Source organism: Ochotona princeps, chromosome 8, assembly GCF_030435755.1.
Source record: "Ochotona princeps isolate mOchPri1 chromosome 8, mOchPri1.hap1, whole genome shotgun sequence".
Taxonomy (NCBI): domain Eukaryota; kingdom Metazoa; phylum Chordata; class Mammalia; order Lagomorpha; family Ochotonidae; genus Ochotona; species Ochotona princeps.
This window is the reverse complement of record NC_080839.1, coordinates 12,662,184-12,686,135: the sequence shown is the minus strand read 5'-3', so window position 1 is coordinate 12,686,135 and position 23,952 is coordinate 12,662,184. Positions and strand designations below refer to the sequence as shown.

Genomic DNA, 23,952 nt, shown 5'->3' with positions numbered 1-23,952 from the left:
ATAAGAAAGAATGCGGGAAAGAATAATAGATGGACATAGACAAGAGGAGACTAAGTAGCGTGAGATCCTGAGGGAAGACAGTGAGATAGGAATAATAAAGTCAGTGGTTACTACAACTGTTCAGTTTTTACAAATGTGCCTGGTTCTCAAGGGTCAGTTAACAGACAGTAGCAGAATCCCAATAAAGAGTGGTATATGGAAAAATCTAAAATCTAGTCTTTTTCTGAGATTTAAAAGCAACTGTAAGATTGAAAAACAAAAGTGTAACCTTGTTGTGATGTGACTCCAGTGGGGTGTGTTAACGATGTGCTATTCCAGTTCTGGGAGGAACGGGGGGGAATCCTGACGTCCCCAGTGGTATGCTAGCTCACCAAATTTTCATCTCTTCCCTCCTCATATCTGAGAGAGTTGAGGTGTTACATCTCATGGGATAAACAGAAAGATTGCTGCCCCTTTTCAATTCATCCTCTATTGCAGGAATTGCCTCATGCCGAAGAGTTTTCGGATGATTCAACTGTGTGGGGTGTTCGCTGCAACAAAACCCTGGCACCCAGTCCTGAGAGCATAGGAGACTTCACGTCTGCCGCACGGCTTGCGTCTACACCCTTCCACAAGCTCCCCACGGAGTCAGTGCACATTCTGGAAGATAAGGGTGTGTGCTAGGTCATTAGACCATTTCTGTGTCTGTCTGTTGCAGCATTCAGTTCTTTCAGTGGGATTGCTTTCTTAAAAATTCTAAATGGGAAACTTGAAGTTCATAAAGCAGAAATATAAAATTCATTCGTTGCATTATCATCTGTGTGATTTTTTTTTCCCTTTGGCATGTCTTCTTCACAAAGGGAAAACCATTTAAAGGCAAGTATAGAAAATCCAACCCATTTGTGTAGGATATATTTGTTTGATAACAAACAAAAAGACCTCAACAGACATGAAATAATTTGAATATTAGAAGTGAAGAACATTTAGATTTTATCATTTCATGAGGGATGAAGAACCCATTGCAGATCCTAGTGTCTACAAATTGTATTATTTTACACATGTAGCCAACTGCTGCACTCACATACGCATATTTTCTGATATTAAATGATTTAACTTGAAGAAAGTAATAAAGCTCAGAAATAGTCTTATTTTCCCCCACACCAAATGTAACCCCCCCATCCAATACATCTTTATAGATTTGATTGGGACCCCAGTTTGTATATGGCTTTGTCATAGAACACAGACTGTTTTAAGCTGTTAAACACCATCCCTCAGAACATGTACTGTAAGGTCTAGGGCCGCTATTCTCATTCTGACGACTGATTTATCAGCCACACGCCAACTGTGTCATTGCTGCTACTGGCATTTGACCCACCAGATAAGGCATCTACATCCCACATCAGATTACCTGGGTTCATGCTTGACCTGCCACCCCTGTAGGAGGCTCAAATTGACTTTCTGACCTGTATCCCCTGGGAGCATTTGGGGAGGAGCAGCAGATGGGAGCTTGCTCTGTCTTAGTCTCGGCCTTAATTAAATTCTTAAGTTTTTCTGTTTTTTGTTTTTTTTTTAAGGAAGAAAACAGCAGCAATTGTAACACTACTAGGATTTTTTTCAAAGTAGTAGTTGTTTACCAAACTAATAATAAAATAATTGCCAAGGAATTGGACTTTATTAGGTAGAATAAGAGTGTAATAATGGGGTTATGGCCCTATAATGGTAAAAGTTTTTCACTGTGGAATAAGAATCTTCTTCTTTAGGATACTAACCCTGTATGTTGGATTTCTTTTCTAAGTCCTAGAGCAGAGTTTAGTTAAGACTTGAACAATTGCAAAATGCCATCACAGGCTACCACTTGAATAAAGTAGAAAGGTATTTTTTTTTTTCATTTAAGAAATCCAGGCAGGAGGGAGCGTCTTGCTCGGATCCCGATCCCAGGCAACATGTGCTCATGGTGAGCTGGGCCCGGGCCCACCTGGATTCGGGGACTACTTCCTTTCGGGTGAGTACACCGAGGGGGGAAGCCTCCGGGACTGGGTGGGTCCAGGGCCCACCCATCGCCCTCATTGGGCGGTGGATGGGATTGGGATGGGGCGCAACCTTGGGCCTACGGGTTTAAACTTTAGCAGCCGGGAGGCTGCTGGGGGCCACAGGAGGGAGCGTCTTGCTTGGATCCCGATCCCAGCCAACATGTGCTCATGGAGAGCTGGGCCCGGGCGGCCAGTGCGCCATTTCGCTTCAGGCTGTGCCTGCTAGCCGCCCAGCAGGGAAGCTCTGGGGTATTGGTTGTCCGAATCGCTGCTTTGGTAGCTCCAGGCTGACCCCACTGTTTCTGGGATCTGAGTCAATCCTAAAGATTCCCAATGGCAGTAACTCTTCCTTTGAAGAACTTCTAATCACTTAATGATGCTGAGCTGTGAACACCTATCATGCAAAAGATAAGCTCAGGCTTGTCTACCAGGATATTGTTTTGCCTGACATGATGATGGTTCAGGAGACTGGTCACATTAGGCAGGGCCATAATATCAACCAGCACTCTAGAACCTTATCCTGGGGTGGATTCTGTGCAGGATGTGTGGGCCACACCCTGTAGAAAGTTTAGCCCCACTGGTAAACCTAAAAGTTTGGGTGGTTATAGACTAAGCTAGGTGTGACCAAGGAGCCTGCCATCAATCACAGGTAAAGGGACCCGTGACAGACTGGACTGGGCAAGGCAGCAGCACTCAAATGTGCATCCTGAATAGGGTGTGGGGTGGGCCGGGCTGCAACATTCACCAGCTCATACAAGGCCAAATGGGAGGCTAGAATACACCAGGCACTGGCCTAAAACCCATTGGCATGTATGAGAACTGGGTCTGGGAGTGGATCAAGTGGAGGAACTTGGGAAACTCCCCTGGCAAGTCATAGCTCTTGCTGGTGAACACGTGGTCCAGATCTGGGGGTCAGACAAGCAGGGCATAGTAGCTCCAAGATGTGTAAATTGGTAATGGAACGGAATGTACTGGGCAGGACTGAGCAAACCTTAGCCTACAAGCAAAACTAGAAACCAGCATGGAGCACGGGTCATACCGAGCTAGGCTCTTGCAGCTACTGGTCCTCAGAACAACCACGGGCAGGTGCGTGATTTACAGCTAGGAACAGGCCCAATTGGGAAGGTAAGGGGACATCCTAACTGGGTTGAGGTTCCCACCAAGGGGCGCGTGTGCTGGAAGGGGACCGCGTTCTATCTAGGAAACAGTTGTAGTCACCTGAGGCACTAGTGTGGGCTGGGATTGGATGCACCAGGCCAGTTCAGACCCCAACACCATCTGGTGTCATGGAGAACCAGGGTAGATGTGGGACTGACTAGGCTGGGTCTCAACCCCCTACTGAACCATGTGTGAGCTGTATGTGGGTATGGACAAGCCATGGCTCGGCTGAAACATCCAACACCAAGAACCAGAATGGGGTGAAAGCCAGCCAGGAAAAGCCACTGTTCCTGCTAGGTCAGGAGGTGAACTGAATAGGGTTGGCTCAAGGATCCCCTGGTATGCACAAAATCTGGCATTGGGAAGGGTTCTGATGGAGGAGCCTGGGCAACTGCTCTGGCAGGACACAGTCCGTGCAGGTAAGCGCAAGAAGCATGATAGGAAACAGCCCAGAATAGGCCATGGAAAGTTTCCCACTGGCACACATTCGGCATGGGTCAGGGGCAGACCAGGCTGAATCAGTTCATGTCATCTACTGGCAAATCCGATCACCAGAACAGAGTGTGGGTTGAGCCGGGTTTGGTCGCGACAAAACCAGTACACATTATGGAATGCCAGGGCGTGGTTGCCTGTACTGGATATGAATGCAGCACCCAACCAGCACACGTGATCCAGGAAGGGAGGGGCAGAGCTGGCAAGGCGATTAAGGGGCTGGTCCCCTCGCCGGACAGCTACTCCCACTGGAGAGCGTGGGCTGGGATGGGGACAGACCAGACTAAGCAAGGCTACAACACCTGTGCGCTGCATGTGGACTAGATCAGGGAAAAGCCAGGCTAGGCGGAGACTTTATGATGGACCATATCAATCAGTGGACAACCTCATCGAGCGAAACTTACAGCGATTTATAACTGGAGAACTATTAAAACCACTTGAGCAAATATCTCAGAGCATGCCCCACATCCGGGACTTGGGATGGGAGGGAAACCGGGTGGGCTTTCTCCCTCAATATCCCCCTTTACCTCAGATACATGATGGAAGCAATATGGACATAATAGTATTACCCACTTCCCTATACCCCCTGAACCTTTTTTCTTGTTAACCATAATTAACTATCTAAAAATTGTCAACAACTATACAATAAAATAAAATTTAAAAAAAATTAAAAAAAAAAAGAAATCCAGTAGCAGAATGTTTCATAAAGTCAATATTAGCTATCTTAAAATATTTGCCACTTGATTCTATAAACGGAAGCGATTATGCTAGCAAGTATTAAGAGCTATTCAGTGAAGAAATAGCTGACAGAATTTTTCTGGTGTAACACTGACTACATGTAATATTACTGTCATTTCATAGTTTAATCTGTGCACTCTAATTTGTCTGTTAATTTTTTTTAAGTTGAAGCCGTGATAAGTTTTGCTGAGTGGATTTCTGTCTTGAACACAGTCATTTCAATCAACTAAATGCTAACTGATTCCCTAAAATATGTTCAACTGGAAAGCAAATCTATGCCCTAGCAGCACGGCAGCCTTCTCCATATCCTGGTCATTGCGTTCCCCCTGCCACCCAAGCCGTGGAATCTCTATCGGCTGCTCATTCCACCCCAACTGAGTCTGCTATTTCCCAGATGTTTTTTTCTTGAAGGATTGTTGTAGGACAGGTAATAACATTGAAGTGCTCAGGTATATCTGAAGTAAGAGTTATTAAGGGATCTGTCCCTCCTGCATTCATCTTTTGGATCTGTGGCACATTTTACCATGCAATAATGTTCTGAATTTATAATGAAAATCAGTATAAAATAGAATCTCATGCTTTATAGCCCAGTGAAATTATATGTGTGTTCACTTGTGTATGTATGTTAAGTGTCTGCTTCTAATTTTCTGTATATTTCAGAAAATATTGCAACAGAGTGTACCCCTGCTACTCTGGCCACTTGTGGAGAAAACGTGAAGAAGCCTTCAACAGACAGGACATTCGGGTCTGTATGATTCTCATTCTCTGTTGGCACTGTAGCTTTGTTTTCTCTACTGTGACAGAGCACCTAGCTCTAGCCAGCAAAGAGTAGTGCCTTTGTATCAGCTGGCAGTTACAAATCCAAAGGAGCTCTTTGAATAGAGGTCTAATGATGGCCAGTGCACTTGACCTATCAGAGCAGAGAGGGCAGCACCAGGGTAACAGCATCCCTGGGGAAACCTCCTCATTCTCTGCAGCCAACGTGCACTCACCTCGGGAGCAATACTGTGGATCTTCTCATCAGCCAGGGACCCCAACAAAACCACCAGAGACCTGAGCAAAAACACACACTTGCTTCTTTTTTTTTTTTTTTAAGATTTATTTTTATTGCAAAGTCAGATATATAGAGAGAGGAGGAGAGACAGAGAGGAAGATCTTCCGTCTGATGATTCACTCCCCAAGTGACCACAACAACCGGTGCTGTGCCAATCTGAATCCAGGAGCCAGGAACTTCCTCCAGGTCTCCCACGTGGGTGCAGGATCCCAAGGCTTTGGGCCGTCCTCCACTGCTCTTCCAGACCACAAGTAGGGAGCTAGATGGGAAGTGAAACTGCCAGGATTAGAACTGGTACCCATATGGGATCCCGGCGCGTTCAAGGCAAGAACTTTAGCTGCTATATCAATGGCAGCTTCTCCGATGTGAATGCTCTATAGAATTTAAATTGCACCCTATTTGGACAGGCTGGTAAAGCTTCAGGGTCTGTGAGCGCTTGCCATCTTGGAGGTGTGCGTTGTGTTGGAGGCATGGTGCTTGCTAGGCTTTCATGCCTGCCTTGCGTGCTGCAGGCGGTCTCAGCAGAGCTGTGACTCTGCAACATGTTGTTTGCCCCTCTTCCGCATGAGGAAGCCAGGTCTCAGAGAGAGAAATGTTTGAGCCAAAATCATGGAGCTCCTAATATGCAGAGCCAGAATTTGAGCTTGGGTTTCTCTGATTTCAGAACCCTGATTCTTACTGCTCTGCCTCTTAATACCAAAAATCTCTCATTTATCTACAATGTCAATCAAAAATGGTTGCGTGAAAGACGCAAGCAGTGTTTACCCAAGAAAACTGATGAAGAGGCATGCAGAAAATAGTTAACTAATTCATTATAAAGTGAATGCTGCTTAAACAGATTTTTTTGTCTTTTTATGAAAATTTTATAATGGGCACAGCATGTGCTGCTACCAAGAATCTTCCTAACCCCAACCAAACTTTCACTTACAAGAGTATCATAAGCCACCTTCAGCATAAGATTAATGTGTAAGTCTGTAGAACAGAAGTCACCGTTGGTAACAAGGCTCACACTGTCACCCCGTAGGACAGTTCAAGTACAGGGAAACCAGGTTCCCATAGGACCAGGTGCTGGAGCTCTCCTCACCCAGGAGCCTAATTTCCAGGAGTTAATGGCTCTTAGAGCAACCCTACGGATGTGGCTCTCAGGTTCCCCACAGGGCCAGGACCATTACACTCGAATCATCACACTCAAAGCCTGAAGCTGTGGGTTTCAGCCAAAGATCGCAACTCTCCTAATTTGGATACTGTTCACTTGTGATTTTTTGTTTTGTTTTTAATTGTAAAGTCAGATATACAGAGAGGAAGATCTTCCGTCCAATGATTCACTCCCCAAGTGACCGCAACGGCCAGTGCTGTGCCAATCCAAAGCCAGGAGCCGTTTCCAGGTCTCACACTCACGGATGCAGAGTCCCAAGGCTTTGGGCCTTCCTCAGCTGCTTTCTCAGGCCACAAGCAGGGAGCTGGATGGGAAGTGGAGCTGCCGGGATTAGAACCAGTGCCCGTATGGAATCCCAGTGCATTCAAGGCGAGCACTTTAGTCGCTACACTACCACCAGGCCCTGTGTTGGTTTTATTACCATAAGCAACAATGACAGTGATAGTCTACCTTTTCAGATTTGTAGGAATGGGGATATAATTTAATGTCAGGTTCTCATGGAAAAGAATAAAGGATTTTGGCAACCATTTATGTACCCACAGTAATTTGGATATGCATGTGATGATCTATGAGCAGTGTGTAGGAGTACACATGCCTGCAACCAGTGGATTCCACAGTGGGAGTGTGCACAGGCCTGATGGCACCTTCAGCGAGTAATCAAAGCCATCATTGCCAGTGAAAGTCATGTGTTTTCAGGCAGTGAGAAGGGCACACTGTGCTGCCCTCTGCTTCCCACACACCAGTAGTCCTGGTGTAACCAGGAGGAGAAAGAATGGGAACCCAAAATGCCTGGCTAGTATTCTTTATGACTAAAAACCTTAGGAAGGTCTTGGGAAACGAGGAGTGCTAATAAACTCTCACAGATGAGGAAGGAGGTTTTTTTTTTTTTTTTTTTTTTAAAGATTTATTCATTTTATTACAAAGATATACATAGAGGAGGAGAGACAGAGAGGAAGATCCTCCGTCCGATGATTAACTCCCCAAGTGAGCCGCAACGGGCCGATGCGCGCCGATCCGATGCCGGGAACCTGAAACCTCTTCCGGGTCTCCCACGCGGGTGCAGTGTCCCAAATGCATTGGGCCGTCCTCAACTGCTTTCCCAGGCCACAAGCAGGGAGCTGGATGGGAAGTGGAGCTGCCGGGATTAGAACCGGCGCTCATATGGGATCCCAGGGCTTTCAAGGTGAGGACTTTAGCCACTAGGCCACGCCGCCGGGCCCAAGGAAGGAGGTTTGAAACCAGTACAACACCATGTCCAGGCCTGGCCCCCAGCACAGAATGATGTTGGTGGGAAAACAAGTTTTATCCCAGTAAGGTCTGGAGCTTAGTTCTGCTTTCTTTGACAGACATCCGTGTGCTAGGAGATGATAAAATTCAGGGCAGCAAGTGAGGAATATATAGCAATTATAATACTGTATTAAACCTAAAATGATTCCAAAATAATTTCATTTTCAAAAAAAGTCACAGAAAATGTGACAAGAAATGAAAATATCAACATACGCAGTTACATTTATAGCATTATTTGTATGAAAATAAGTTTTTTTAAAAAAATATTTGATGGAGTTAGAGAAAGAGATCTTCTATTTTCTGCTTCATTTCCCAGGTAACTGGTGACCTGGACTGAGCCAGGCCTTAGCCAGGATCAAGGAGCTTTATCCCGGTCTTCCATATGGGTTACCACCACAGAGGATGCAAACACTTGGGCCATCTTTTACTACTTTTTACAAGACCATTATCAGGGAGCTGGATTGCAAATGGATCACCTGGGATACAAACTAGTGCTCATATGGGATGCCAGCATTGCAGGTGACTGCTTAATTTGCTATGCCAAAATGCTGACTCCAAAATTATTTGTGAACACAGATGTGAGGGGTGTATGTATGAGATAATTAAGCACTGAATCGGTGAATACTGAACCATTGCTCTTGGAAGAATACAGGGTTAATCCTGTGAACTTCTGCCATGGTATCTTATTTAATGTTTGTTACTGGCTCATTCATATTAAATGTGGCCAAAGACCATAGCTTATGTAGAATAAAGCTTATATAATACATGTATTTTCTCTGTAAGGTGTTTCACAACCTTTTTCCACCTTGAGATATTAAGTAGTCCTTCAGGATTACACATGGGCATTTTATTTATGTATTGTCTTTAAAGATTTCTATTGATTTATTTGGAAGAGTTGGAGGGAAAGACAGATATTTCATCCACTGGCTTATTCCACAAATGGCCACAATGACCCAGAACTGGTCCAAGATAAGGCCATGAGCTTCTGTCAGGTCTCTCACATGGACAGAGGTGCGCAAGTACTTACGCCATCTTCCCCCGCTTTTCCCAGACCAAATACAGCGACCTGAATTGAAAACAGAGCAGCTGGTACTTGAACTATTGCCTAAATGGGGTACCAGTGTCACAGTTGGTTTCATTACCCACTACACCACAGTGCTGGTCCCATCTGGGGACACTTTAAACAATGAAGTAAAGGCCCAACACAGTAGCCTAGTGGCTAAAGTCCTTGCCGTGCATGTGCCAGGATCCCATATGAGTGCCGGTTCTAATCCCAGTGGCCCTGCTTCCCAGCCAGCTCCCTGCTTGTGGCCTGGGAAGGCAGTCGAGGACGGCCCAAAGCCTTGGGTCCCTGCATCCGTGTGGGAGAACTGGAAAAAGCTCCTGGCTTCGGATCGGCTCAGCTCCAGCCTTTGCGGCTACTTGGGGAGTGAAACAGTGAAAGGAAGATTTTCCTCTCTGTATATCGGATTTTGCAATAAAAAAATAAGTAAATCTTTACAAACAAACAAACAATGAAGTAAGCTAACAGCTGAAAATACAAGCACCCTGGCCCTTAGTATGACCTGAAAGGACCTTGCTTGTGATGTAATCCCCCCACTCCCATTGTGCTGAAAGGACTGCAGAATCACAGAAGTGTAGATTTGGAGTTAGAAGTAGCCTGTAGATAAGTTTACAAATATGAAATCCATCAATCATGGAAATGCTGTATGGTTGTGTGTGTGTGCATGCATATATTTACGTACAGATGGAAAGTATGCTCTATTGCACTAGGGAGCATTTTCTGTTTATGCCTCAGTATTATAATGGAAACCATCATGTAACACATGTTTTTTATTTTCCTCCTTTTCCTGATGTACTGGCTGAGTATTTGTATGTATTTGTTTGTGTAAAGACAGTATTTTCATCAACTCTAACTCTGAAGCCATTTTGAAATGTCATCGCTGGAACGTTCCCCTGACTAGATCCATGAAGTTTTTGTTTGTCCTGTCCTTTTCATGCATCCAGTCCAATTCAGGAGAAACGCACAGAACCAGCAGCCCCCACTGATGTGCCTTCATCACCCTTGCGTAATCAGAGGCAGCCTGTGGCAGATGGTGCGCTGCTCCATGAAGCCCAGGGCGGCCTGGAGACATGTAAACTTGCCGACAAGGACCTTGCGCTTGAGGACTACCAACGTGGCGTTGCTGGGCCCCAGGCAGAAGGGATGCAGACGGATCCTCTTGGAACGACTGATGCTCCAAGTATGCACAGATGCTTGGGCTTAGCTGGACCTGCATGAGGATGATAGTGTGGGGAGAAGCTGTGCTGTGAAGGAAGCTCAGCGGGTACTTGAATGTCATAGGGTAGCACAGATCCCCACAGTGTTTGCGTAATTGCAATACAGTACAGTCCAACAGGAAAATACTTGGAGGATAGCCACACCTATTTCAGATGATGACTGTTGGAAGAGGGAATTGGGTCTTGGTCTGTGATGTGCCAGGTATTTAATACAGCTTTCTCAATTTGTAGAGGAGTGCTGATGTTCCTGGTTAGACAGACTCCCCTCCCAACCCTGCCTTGGTACAGAGTGCATTTTGGAGGTGGGCCTTGTGCAGTGGGTTAAACTGCCACTTGGGATGCCTGCAGCTTATGTGCCTGCTTTGAGCCCATTACTCTGTCCTTGAGAGCCTCCTTCCTGTTAATGCACCAGGCATTACATGACTTCCTGTCCTCAGGTGGGCTACCCAGGCACAGTTCAATGGTTCAGCCTGACCTAGCCCCAACAGTTGCCATTACCTTGAGGAGTGGAGAGCAGATGAACTATCTTTGTTATTCTGCCTTTCAAATAAATACAACTTTAAAAGAAAAGCTGGAGAGAGAAACAGATCGAGGAGATGGACTGTGTAGGTTCTTGTCCTAGCTCACTCTCGTAGGCAGTCATATTCAATTTTCTGCTCCCCTCTTTCCTTTTCCATGAAATGGAGATGTTGCTGTGTTGCTGGTAGATCTATCTTGGACGCTTGTTGTAAGAAACAAGTGAGATCGTAAGCGTTCTGCACATGCTTAGCACTAAGTAAGTGATCATCATGCTGAGTTAGGCTTTTCTGGCTGCCTCCAGTAAGATTTTTTTTTTCATAAAACTCCACATTGGGGGAAAAAAGAAAAAAAAAGCAACCTTTTTTTTTTCCTTTAGAAAACATTTACCTTTTGTGGAACCGAAATATGTCTCATGTTCAAAATTGCATGTAGGTAGCGAAGTGTTTTGTTGCTGTGAGTGGAGAGGCAATAAAAGAATATGTAACCATCTAACCATGCTAGAATGACTGATGTCTGAAGGAGCCCTGGGGACAGGTAGCCACCATTCTGTTGGAAGCAAACTCGGGCAGCTCAAGCGAGTGGGACAAGACGTGAGTGCTATGACTCCCTTGGCCACAACTGAATAGTTTTCTCAGTTTATGAAACTACCGACAAATAGGATTGTGGTAGCACTGCAATTTAAGCTGCCACTTAAGACACATGTATCCTGTCAATGCTTGTGATGGAGTCCTGCCTCCACTTCCTGACCTGGAGGCCCCAGGTGATAGCCCACGTGCTTGGGTATGGGATGACAGGATGATTTTCCTGGCTCCTGGCCTGTGCTCGGCCAGTCCAAGCTGTTTGGGTCACTTGGAAAGTGAACCAGCAGATCCTCTCTTCTGCTCTCACTCTGCCTTTCAAATTAACTTTTAAAAGCAAAGCAAATGGAAATAACTGTTCAAAAGTTTAAAAAGTTTATCTCTAACACTTTTAGAATATGTACTTGTTGGAAAAGCAGAATGGCAGGGAGGGAGGAAGAGACTGAGGTTTTCCATTTATTGATTCCCTCTTCAGATGCACACACTCATCAGGTCTGGGTTGGGCCAGAGCCAGGAGCCCGGTGCTCCCCGAGTCTCTCATAGGGAGTTGAGCCGTGATCTGCTGCCTTCCCAAGCACATTAAAAAAAGCCAACGTAGCTGGAAGCAGCAATCTGCAATGCAATAGGAGCATCCCAAGCAGCAGCTTAGCACACTGCACCCCAGTACCCACCCTATTTATTTATTCATTTATTTGGAAGGCAGAATGACATTCACTGGTTCATTCCACAAGTGCCCTTAACTGCCAGCACTAGGACAGACCAGAACCAGGAGCCACAGACTCCGAGTCTCCCCTGTGGCTAGCAAAAACCCAAGCACCTGCTGCCTCCCAGGATACCCTGCACATTAGCAGGAAGCTGAGGGTAGCTCAGAACCAAGCACTCTGATATGGGCAAGGCCATCTCATTTGGCAGCTTACCTGCTACCGTGCCTGCCGCTAATTTTGACTTTTGAAAATAGTTCTTTGTTATTTGAATCGATACTATTGAAAGAATACTACCACTGGAAGCTTATTTAATGAATGTCTGTACTTGCTGAATCTATTGTTTCTTTGGTAAAATTCCTGGATACTGAATTCATGTTCCTTTCCATTGCTATAAGCCTTCACTGTGGAGAACCCATGGGATGATCGTTTGATTCTCAAATTTTTATCTGGACTTTCTAAACCGGTGAATTCCTATCCAAATACTTTTGAATGGCAATGCAAACTTCCAGCTATCAAGCCCAAGACCGAAATTCAGTTGGGTAAGAATTATATAAATAATACAACATTATAAATTCTTGTTTCTCTGTGGGAAGTTGATGGCCACACACGAGTTGTGAGATTCTCCTCCTGCCCCACTCCACCTCCAACAAAGAATTATGTCTCATGTTTTAAGCTGAGAGCAGTTTGTCAAGCCATGACAAAACTGTGTGATTGTTATTGAGATTGTAATTCAAGTAACTGACAGTGTCTATCAAAATAAAAAATTAATATGCTCTTGGACCCAACCATCTACTTATAAGAATGTCCTGTAGGCACTGGTTGTAAAATAGAGGCATTGGCAATAGAATAAGGAGGCTTGTTCCACAGTAATGGGAAATGGTCTCTAGAACATAATGAAAAAGGCAGCAGTGTGTGTATGGTGTGCTAGTTTTTATTTCTCAGAAAGGGGAGTAACAATACACATTGCTGGAAACTGAAAATTGACAGTTAGCTTAGTGGGGGTGGGAAACTACAGCTGTGGAAAACAGTGGAAGCTAGACTTTCCACAACGTACTTGCTATTTTTAATAAACACATTTTAGGTTTTAGAGTTATGTTAAGCTTACAAAAAAGTTGTCCATGTGCTTAGCCCCCACCTCACTGGCTCTGCAGGATTTCTGTTTTCTGTTTTCTCTCAACACTCTGCATATTTTACTCCACTTCTGAGAAGTCTGCTGCTGTGATTCCTGTCCTTGCTCCTCTGTAGGTAAGGCCTTTTTATTCCTGTGGCTTCTTTGAAGAGTTTCTCTTTCTCCTTGGTTTCCCACACTTTCAATATGATACGCCCCAATGCCAATGTTTTGGTGTTTATCCTGTATCTCTTTCCCTGAGTTCTCTGGGCTTGTGCTGCCTGTCATGAGTTTTGGGAAGCTCTCAGTCACTATTAATACACGTTTCTTTTTCCTTTCCTCCTTCTTTCATTTTCCCATTTTGTGTATGTTATATCTTTTTTAATTTTATCAAAATTCTTAAATATTCTGTTAAATCTTTTTCTTTTATGCCTTTCAATTTTGTGTCTCTGTTATATCTTCAAGCTCAGTGGTTCTTTTCCTTTATATACAGTTTATTGATGAATACACCCAATACATTCTTCATTTTTTTAGCTGTGGTTTATTTATTATTTCTAGTACTTCCTTTTTTCTCAGAGTTTCCATCTATGTTTGCATTTTTTATTTTTGCACCTTGTACACTTATAGAGTTTAGCCATTTGGCATACTAATCATAATTTTAAAAAATTGACTTATCTTGGCCCAGCACAATGACTCAATTGTCTAATCCTCTCCCTGCAAGCACCAGGATCCCCTGTGGACACCAGTTCAAGTCCCAGCTGCTCCACTTCCCATTCAGCTCCCTGCTTGTGGCCTGGGAAAGCAGCAGAGGATGGCCTAAGTCCTTGGGACCCTAAATATATGTAGGACATCCAGAAGGAGCTCCTGGTTCCTGGTTTCAGATCAATTCAGCTCCAGACACTGTGGCCATTTAGGGAATAGACCAGTGGATGGAAGATCTGTCTCTTTCTCTCTGTAAATCTGCCTTTTCAATAAAAAGAAATAAATCTTTTTTAAAAAATTGATGTTTCCAAAATTTTTTCTATATATGTGTTTTTGATACTTGTTCTCTTCAAGGCATGTATTTTGTTTTCTGGTCTGCCTTGTAATATTTTGTTAGGAACTACATTTACTGACAAATGTGCTCAGTGGAAGGAGCTGAAATCAGTAGCCAGTGTGTGTGGGTTTATTCCTGCTTGGTTAGGAGTTAGGTGGCGTTTACTCTTTGCTCCTGTGAGTGTCAGGAGCTAAGCATCTTGCCTTTGTGTGCCTGTTTGTCTCCTGTGATGTCCTTTAGTTTCCATCAAGACTGTTTAAATAGGGTCTGAGGCGCACAGCCCTTTCTGTGTGTTTCTCCATGTTCTCTGATATATCTAGGAAGAGGTGCTGCTATTCTGTTCAGCCTTTCTCCTGTTGTAAGGATTGAGTGGCGAAGCCTCTTACATACTTAACTAGAAGCCAGAGATCTACTTTTCCTATATATTTGATTTTGACATGAGTTCTTTAAAGTTCATCTCCATGGTTTTTCTCCCCAAAACCAAAACCCTGGGATTGCCACAGCAACAAGCCATATATGAGGAATATTGCACAATATATCTGACTGTTATTTTTTGGAACTGTCAAGGTCATCAAAAACGGGAAAAGTCCATAAAGACATCACAACCCAGAAGCAGCCAAGGAAACCTGGCAATAGCATGTATTGTATCTGGGAACATGTTGAAAAACTAGTGAGATCAGAAGCAAGTGTTTCTTTAGTTAATGATAATGTATTGCTGTCAGTTGTATGTCAAATAACAGTATATAGAAGATGCAGAAACTTTACTTCTTTTGCAACTTTTTTGTTAAAAGTTTTTCGAAAAAGCAGGTTTCCTGAAATGAAAATGTTTAGATTATGTGTTTGCAACAGCAGTGGTTACAGGTGGGCTTTGTCCATTGTAATGTTATAAAACTTGAGCGGTTGCCCAAGACATCATCCAGCATTTGATAGAGGATTTTCTTCATCATCTTCCCAACATCTCGGGGGTCACTCTGTGAAGGCTGCAAAGGTGTTGCCTGCTGTAACCCATGAGTGTCCGTGGGCACACAGTGAGGCCGTGTGGCTAAGTGACAGGCCCGGCTTCAGAGCTCCGTTCTCCTGTACCAGAGACTGGTAGGGGCTCTTCATGGCAGGCATTGACTGCACTGCATCAAGGGAAGAGCCTTGCTTAAGGAATGAGACCTGTTTGTATTAGAGCAGCTCAAACACTTGGAGTCTTCTCTGAATTCTCCACTTTGTAAAACCCTTCCTGTCTGGAGCCCTCTGGTCATCATGTTGCCATGTCTATCTCTCCAGGTTCCTTGCTGGTGTATGTCAATCACCTTCTTGGAGAAGGGGCCTTTGCTCAAATCTATGAAGTTACTCATGGAGATGTGGACGATGCCAAGGATAAACAGAAATTTATTTTAAAGGTAAACGAATCACACTAGCTTTTTATATAAGATAGCTATGAATTGTAGTCAGACCCACTTTTTTAAGGTAGTGATTTTTATTAAAGATTTATTTATTCTTATTAGGCAGTCAGATATACAGAGAGGAGAAGAGACATAGAAGAATGTCTCTGTTCATTGATTCATTCCCCAAGTGGCCACAATGGCTAGAGCTAAGCCAATCTGAAACCAGGAGCCAGGAGCTTCTTCCGGTCTCCCAGGCAGATGCAGAGTCCCAAGGCTTTGGGCCATCCTCGACTGCTTTCCCAGGCCACAAGCAGGGAGCTGGTTGGGATGTGGGGCTGCTGGGATTAGAACTGGTGCCCATATGGGATCCTGGTGCATTCAAAGCAAGGACTTTAGCCATTAGGCCACCATGCTGGGCTCTAAGGTGGTAATTTTTAAATATATTATTTATGTTTATTTTGAGAGAGACAGGCAGGGTGAGAGCTTCTATTTGCTGGTTCACTTCTCAAAGGAAGCAGCTGGAGCTGGGCCAGGCCAGAGCCAAACATCTGGAATCCAATGTGGTCTCCCACTTGGTGGCAAAGACCCAGTTATTCGGACCATCATTGCTGCCTCCCTGGGTGGACAATAGCAGGAAGCTGGAAGAGGTGACACCAAGGCTTGCACACAGGCACGTCTGCAGTCTGGGGATGTGAGCATCCCAAATGACACAGTGATGTGTTCGTGTTAAGCAGACACTATCTTACGAGAATTTAGGAGTGCCCTATCACTGCAATCATCTTACAGCAAACTCCATACAACCACCAGTTCGTAGCTTGCCATCACTTTCAACCCACATCTTTTCTGGCTTTGTTTACTTTGCTAAAGTTAGTTTTGGGAATTAGAGACCTGGTATGAATGCCACATGCTGATTGGATTTGCAGGTGCAGAAGCCTGCCAACCCCTGGGAGTTCTACATTGGGACCCAGCTGATGGAAAGACTCAATCCAATCGCTCGGCACATGTTTATCAAGTTCTACTCCGCTCACCTGTTCCAGAATGGGAGCATATTAGTAGGAGATCTCTACAGCTATGGAACTCTTCTTGTAAGTGCTTTCATTTCTGCCATGTGGACATGATGTTCACTTTGGGCTTTGCCTTGCGTATCTCTTGTTGGGGTGATGGGCAGGTGCAAAGCTCTTGACTTGACCTTTCATAATCTTCTGCGACCAACTCAGGCTTCCACTCTGCATTGTTTCTAGAATGCCATTAACCTCTATAAAAATACTCTTGAGAAAGTGATGCCTCAGGCTCTCGTCATCTCTTTTGCCATCAGAATGCTCTATATGATTGAACAAGTGCATGACTGTGAAATCATTCATGGTGACATTAAGCCAGATAACTTCATTCTGGGAAGCAGGCAAGTGCCATACTTTTCCAGCGGTTCTCCTGTTCCCCTTTCCCTGGCAGCCTTTGGTTGTCTGTGCTCATGCAGCCTGATCCTTGTTTGTGTTTGATGCAGCTTTTTGGAGCAAGACGGTGACAATGATGATTTATCTTCTGGCCTGACACTGATTGACCTAGGTCAGAGTATAGATATGAAACTGTTTCCCAAAGGAACCGCATTCACAGGGAAATGTGAGACGTCTGGTTTTCAGTGTACTGAGATGCTCAGTAACAAGCCGTGGAACTACCAGGTATGGCATGAGAATGAGAGAATTCAAAAGATTGTCCCTTATTGCATTTACCAGGCTGTCAAAATGAATTTGACAACCTTTGTGGACAGGCTCCTGAGGTGTCCCAGCCCACCCTCCCCAGGCAGAAGTGAGCGTGCTGTTGGGTATACCTATGCTGTTCTCACAGGCAACATGGTAGACTGATGATGAACCGTGGTACAGATTACCAGCCAAGTGCATTGCCAGCTCTAAAAGGTGTTAGAAATGGACCGTTATTATCCATTATAAAGGAAGGTTTGAGGAATTTGTTTCTTCATTTTCACTTTTTTCAAAGGCAGAGAAAGGGTCAGAAAAACAGAGAAACATATCTATCCTATGAATTTTCACTCCCGAAATACCTGCAGCAGCCGAGGCTGGGCTAGGGTAAAACTGAATCCTTAGAACCCAGTCTAAATCTCCCATGTGGGTGGCAAGGGTGCAAGTACCTTAGGCACCTGCCAGCTGCCTCCCAGGTACATATTAACAGGACACCGGAGAGACAGCAGAGAACTGGAACTAAGACCAGGCCGTCCAGCATGGGATGTGGGTATGGTAAGCACTGTCCTGACCAATGGGCCAGATACCACCCTGGTTCAGCCAGTTAGAATGGTAGATGGCAAACAAGGAACACACACCGGGAGAAGTGTGCAGTTCTGAAGCTGTGCTAGCAAAGCCGGTTGCTCAGTTTCCAGGTGAGAGCTGTGACTGACGGGGAGCCCATGATAAAGATGGTTGAGGGTAGGGCCTCCCTGTGAGGCCACAGACTATGGCGTGCTGGCCCAGCATCTCCTGAACGGGTGGAGTGCATAGATAGTTATCTTCTGTCTGCAGGCTTGGACTTATGTCCACTGTGAGATGCCCTGGGTTTGCCATCAGAGACCAAGAGTCCCAGGCAGGGTGTTAGGAGGACTCACTGGCCATCCCTGTTGTTGTGATAGCCCTATGTGACAAAAGGCTTGAGAAGAACACATTTTCTGCAGGAGGGAAGACAGGACTTCTCAGGGCTGCCTCAGAAGGCACAGTCTCCACATGGCTGTTGGGGAGTTGGACGTGTGGCTTCCCAAACCCTGTGTTGGTTGAGTTTGCTGAGTTCCACATCTCTGACACTGCCAAGTGAGTGACTGTGTAGGTCCCTTATCCCTGTATTTTCCTTGTAGATCGATTACTTCGGTATTGCTGCCACAGTGTACTGCATGCTGTTTGGTACTTATATGAAAGTGAAAAACGAAGAGGGCGTCTGGAAGCCCGAGGGCCTCTTTAGAAGGTGGGTGTTAGCCCTATGCTGCCGTGTGGAGAGAGCAAAGGAGGCAGAATGTTGGCACCCAGCGGATCTCGGCCACTGCACAGAGAGCCCATGCTGTGGGCAGTGTGCTGTCACAGCCAGTCAGCCACATGGCTCCACTGCTTGTGGTTCCCCACCTAAGATTGGGCAGCCTGTCTTCTTGTGGGCCTGGGGATTGGTGGCCTGAACACACCCAACATCTCTGTCCCTTTAAAAGATGCGCTTGAGTGAGGCTCAGGTGTTGGTGGAAGCAAAGCATGTAAAGCGGTCAGGGTGGGCCGTCCCAGGCCTGTGTGCGTTCAGTTCCTCATCTGTGGAGTTCCAGGGAGCAGTAAGGACAGCGCCAGAGCACAGTGCTCTCCCAGCTGGCTCCTGGTGGGACAGGCTGTACAGCCCCGTGGTGGTGCTGGAGCTGCCCTGGACTGGAGCACCGGGAAAGTACACTCGTCCTGTTACGAGGGAGACTCGTGGGTTTTACATACACTTACACCTCCTTAAATTAAGGTTTCCCTTGACTCACTAGTCCCTCCCAAAACAGAAAAAGAAAAAAGGTTGGCAATAATTGTCTGAATTATCATAGGCCACACGTAAAAATGTCAGGTTCAGGTCCTGGAGGAAAACTTGGAATAATTACACTATATTTGGCAGAGTGGGTCATCATGTTTAGCAGGTCTTAGTTCTTCCTCTTGCTCAACCACAGCCAGTTGTTCAGAAAGAGAAAGCTTCTGTCCCTGGCCAGCTGAGGAGAGAAAAGCCTTGAGTCAGCACCCAGCAGGCCTGCAGCCAGCAGCCTAGCTTCCTGTCGGGAGTAAACTCGGACTGGGTTCCGCATTCTCTCCACTGTCCTGGCTCCAGGTTCTGGAGTTTGTGCATTAAAACAATTCAATTGTTAAATGGGAGTTCTGTCCTGTACTGCCTGGCCCATCTAACTTCTTGTAGGCAGTTGTGCTCATCGCTTGGCAGTGTGGTATTTACAGCTTGCCCAGCATATTTAGTTTTGGGGTCTTTGTTTTTTAAGATTTATTCATTTGAAAGGCAGAGTTACAAAGGGTTGAGGGGAGAGACAGAGATCTTCCTTCCACTAATTCACTCCCCAAATGTCCATAATAGCCAGGGCTTGGCCAGGATGAAGTCAGGAGCTCCCAGGTGGTTGGCTAGGGCCCAGGCACTTGGGCCATCCCCCATTGCTTTCCCAGGAGCACCAGCAAATTGCTGGACTGGAAATGGAACAGCCAAGATTCCGGCTAGCACCATATGGGGTGCTGGCATAATAGGAAGCCACTTAACCTGTATGCCATAAGAGTAGTCCAAAAGATAATTTCTAAAAAGAAATTTTCTATTGGAGAGCCATGGCTAAAAGACTTAAATCATTTTAGGGGAACAAAGTAAATTTTGACATTGAGTTGGATATTTCTCCCATTCAACATTTCCCTGCTTGATTGTGTAAGTTGGTTTAGGTGAGAGCTGTTGTGTGACTGTGTCTGGCCCGTGAAAGGCAGGTGCAGGACGGGGCTGCTGTGTGGGGCATGCTGAGGGCCCCTCTCATGCCTGCGGGTGTTCTGTGTCACAGGCTTCCTCACCTGGACGTGTGGAACGAGTTCTTTCACACCATGCTGAATATACCAGATTGCCATCACCTTCCGTCTCTGAACCTGCTCAGGCAGAAGCTGAGGAAGCTCTTCCAGCAGCACTACGCAAGCAAGATCAGGACGCAGCGCAACAGGCTCATCCTCTTGCTCTTGGAGTATAAGCGATCAAGAAAATAAAACGTGGGTGCCAGCACTCCCTAGAAATCACTTTGTAAATGCCAACCTGATTTTGGACTTTGATGCTCCCCTCCACACACACATAGTTTATGTAAATATTTGTTGAAAATAAAGTCTGCAGAGTCAGTCTGACACGTAGACAGGCTGCATTCGTGAGAACTGCTGGATGTGCCGCCAAACGGGTCAAGAGAGTTTGTTTTCAGGTTTGAAGTTGTGTGTTTTTCCAGAGACTTTGTTTCACTGAATAAAGCTTGTCTGTGCTTTATCAGCCATGCTCCTCATGACTGAGAGATCCCAAGTGCTTATAATGAAAATCTCAGATCTTCATCATTAATCAGCTCTGAAATTGCAGCAGCCTACTTAGTTAATGTTTATTGCCTTTGTAACACCATGAGGGCCCCATTACCTGAATAATTTCCTTTTTTTCCTTAGAGTAAAAACAGACACAAAGCTACACACAGTTTGGGTGTAAGGGCAGTTGCTCCCTCCTGCCTTTATCCCCAGCCAGCATATCCCCGTTCTACTTCCTGTGAATCTCCAGAAATTATCCCATGCATATTTATTTTTGAAACAACCAGCAGAGTTTGTTTTTTCATGTAAGACTAACTACATGTACAAGGGTACTTCAGACACTCTTGGAAAGTAGAGCTAAAAGCTAAGTTTAACTTGATAGAAAAAATACAGTTCATTTTTAAAGTTCTTTTAACTAGTATATTCTTTTGGTTGCTATTTTTTTAAAGGATTTATTTGTTTTTATTGCAAAGTCAGATATATAGAGAGAGGAGAGACAGAGAGGAAGATCTTCCATCCAATGATTCACTCCCCAAGTGACCGCAATGACTGGAACTGAGCTGATCCAAAGCCAAGAGCCGCTTCCAGGTCTCCCACATGGGTGCAGGGTCCCAAGGCTTTGGGTCGTCCTTGACTGCTTTCCCAGGCCACAAGCAGGGAGCTGAATGGGAAGTGGAGCTGCCAGGATTAGAACCAGAGCCCACATGGGATCCTGGCACGTGCGAGGTGAGGACTTGAACCACTAGGCTACTGCACTTGTCTTGGTTTTATTTTAAACCAGACCTCATTTCTTCCAGTCTTTCTAGCTGGTATTTTGAATATAGAATGTCTGTTAATCTGCTAAAAATTTTCCATTTATTTGATTCTTCAAGTTTTCAATGAACTATCATGAACAGCATTCTTGTTTTATGCCATTTCCAAATCTGTCATTCTTGTCATTGGAAGAGGGTTGTATTATAGTGGTATAGGCCATCCTAGTCTTGGCTTTAGTGAGAACTCTCCTGATGTTTATCCTTACAAGCTTACGGATACTGGCTTCAGATAGACATTTTAATAATGTCAGTATCTACTGATGCCTATTTACAAATGTGAATTCTTACAAGGTTTTATGGAATTTTCCTTACCCTTCCATCTGTGATGTTCCAGCTGTCACTAAAATTACCAGAATGAGATCTTAAAATGTGCTTTTATTCTGAAAATAAAGAATATATTGCAAGATACATCACACAAATAAACTTGGAAAATGACCCAAGGACCTTATCAAATGAACCAATTTACTAAATAAGCTGAGCCACTGATAAAGCCAGACTTGTGGAATTTCTTTTTTAATTTATTTAGTTTTATGTGGAAGGTAGAATTACAGAGAGAAGGAAAGGCAGAAATGTTCTCTGCTGCTTTCCAGACCATAAGCAGGAGCTAAATGGGAGGTGGAACAACCAGGACATGAACCAGTTCCCTTATGGGATGCGTGTTCCGGGTGGAAGATTAACATGCTAAGTCATGCTTTTTTCCCGTTTAAAAATAGCAATCAAAAAAACCAATACTTAAAGAGAAGCCTGCTACTTTTCCAACCGAGTTTGTCCATCTGAGAAAAGTGCCTCTGCCTTGGGTGGGGCAGCACTTGGCTTCAGCTTTCCCTGTGGATGTGTCGCCACCACTAGCTCGTCTGCTGTGGCTGGATCTTCAATCTGCCTCACACTGAGGACCCTGTAGCTCAGCAGCAATTGTCCATGGGTCATCCCCATGCTGCTGGGCCCATCTGGTACATAATGTATGGCAAGGGCTGCACCCAAACTTCACAGTCTGAGCTCAGCAACAGCCTGTCTAGACAGTGACCGACTTGAAGCACTTCAGCCAAATGGCTTTCTTATCATTTATACCCCTGGAACAACCTACATCAGCGTTTGAGTTACAGTTCTCCTGGTTGAGGGGGAAAAAGCTCTGTGTTAAAGGGCACCTGAAAGGGATGCAACGGAGGTTGGAATGGGACTTCCAGCTCCTTCCACAGTGCCCTCAAGGACATAGCTGGCTCTCTGTCATCCCTGTGACAGCCCCAAATTGAAAATGCTTAAATGTTGGCTGGTCTCGGGTTCATGGGTGCAGAGGGCCAAGGACTGGAGCCATCTTCCTCTGCTTTCCTCTGTATTTACAGGGTACAGTGTGATAACTGGATACATGTACAAGTATACAATTAAATATTTTAAGAAGGGATTAACAATAGTTACACATGTATGGGATACAGCATGTGATATTTCAGTAAATGTATATAATACAAGTGATCAAATGAGGATAATTAACATTTCCATTTTCTATCATGACTTTGGAGTTTTCGAGTTTAGTCTTCAAAGCTTCTATTTAATCACAGAATACTTAGTAATTTCTAGTAATCTACAGTCACCCCACTGGTCCAGACATGCTCTCTCCCTGACCGAGGCATTGCCCACTCATTCTTGGCCATCTGCTCCACGGGGCCAGCTGAGGATGGCATGCGTACTCTGAAAGTCTCCCACACTCACGAGTCAGAGTATGTGACTCCATTATTGCCTAATGTTGAACACATAAAGCAAAACACAGGTGAACTCTGAGATCGTAAGCCATTGTTAGGATGGAATACTCAGCACCATCATGCAACAGTTATTGCTATGGGTCAGTTGTTGAACGGTGTATATAAAATATACCATGACATCCCACCTAGATATGAATATTCATGATAGACAATTACATATTAACATACATGATAGACATGACTAAGATTTAGTCCCAGCAGGGTGAACAAAGTCAGCCCAGTTGCCACAGGAAGAAAGGGTATCAGACTGAATGGGATCATGAAAGGGGTGAGGAAAAGCAGAAACGAAGAGCAACTCGTGACTACTTCTAGATGGAAGTTTGTGGAGAATTAACATCATTCACTGGTTTTAAAAACATGTATGACAAATACATGTATCAAATTTTAAAAATTAGTTTGCAAGTCAATGTAGTTAAAATACACAATAATAATTGTTAAGTATACAAAGATACAAGAGTTCTAAAAGGCAGGTGGGCCTCACAACCCACATGGAGTGGCTACCGTGGCACAAGTTCTAGGCAATACTCACATGATTGGGATTCCAGAATGCCAAAGCCCAATCCCAGACGTGTGGTTTTTAAAATTCATTTGAGAGATAGGAAGAGACAGAGATGTGTTCCACCTGCTGGTTCACTCCCCAGATGTCTCCAGTGGAAAGGCTTGGACTGGACAGAGGCCAGAGCCAGGAACTGGAACCAGTAGCAGGTGGAGAAATCCCAGTAACTTAGCCATTGGCCATCACCACTGCCTCCCACAGTCATCAGCAGGAAGCCGGAGGCACACATGGAGCTGAGTACAGACCTAGGCCCTCCCACGGGGTGACATGGCGTTCTTAACTACTACATAGAAAACCTACCC

General features: G+C 44.9%; 1 protein-coding gene across 1 annotated transcript in view; it reads left to right on the top strand.

The window, feature by feature from the left end:
- Positions 1-20,396, top strand: part of BUB1 (BUB1 mitotic checkpoint serine/threonine kinase) — a 47,910-nt gene extending 27,514 nt beyond the window's left edge. Inside the window, exons 16-25 of the mRNA XM_058667617.1 lie at positions 478-652; positions 5,058-5,142; positions 9,902-10,137; positions 12,371-12,514; positions 15,395-15,510; positions 16,419-16,580; positions 16,737-16,894; positions 16,997-17,171; positions 18,347-18,453; positions 20,042-20,396. Coding sequence (XP_058523600.1) covers positions 478-652; positions 5,058-5,142; positions 9,902-10,137; positions 12,371-12,514; positions 15,395-15,510; positions 16,419-16,580; positions 16,737-16,894; positions 16,997-17,171; positions 18,347-18,453; positions 20,042-20,237 — 1,554 coding nt within the window. The 3' untranslated portion in view covers positions 20,238-20,396. The remainder of the gene's footprint in view (positions 1-477; positions 653-5,057; positions 5,143-9,901; positions 10,138-12,370; positions 12,515-15,394; positions 15,511-16,418; positions 16,581-16,736; positions 16,895-16,996; positions 17,172-18,346; positions 18,454-20,041) is intronic.
- The last annotated feature ends 3,556 nt before the right edge of the window (positions 20,397-23,952 follow it).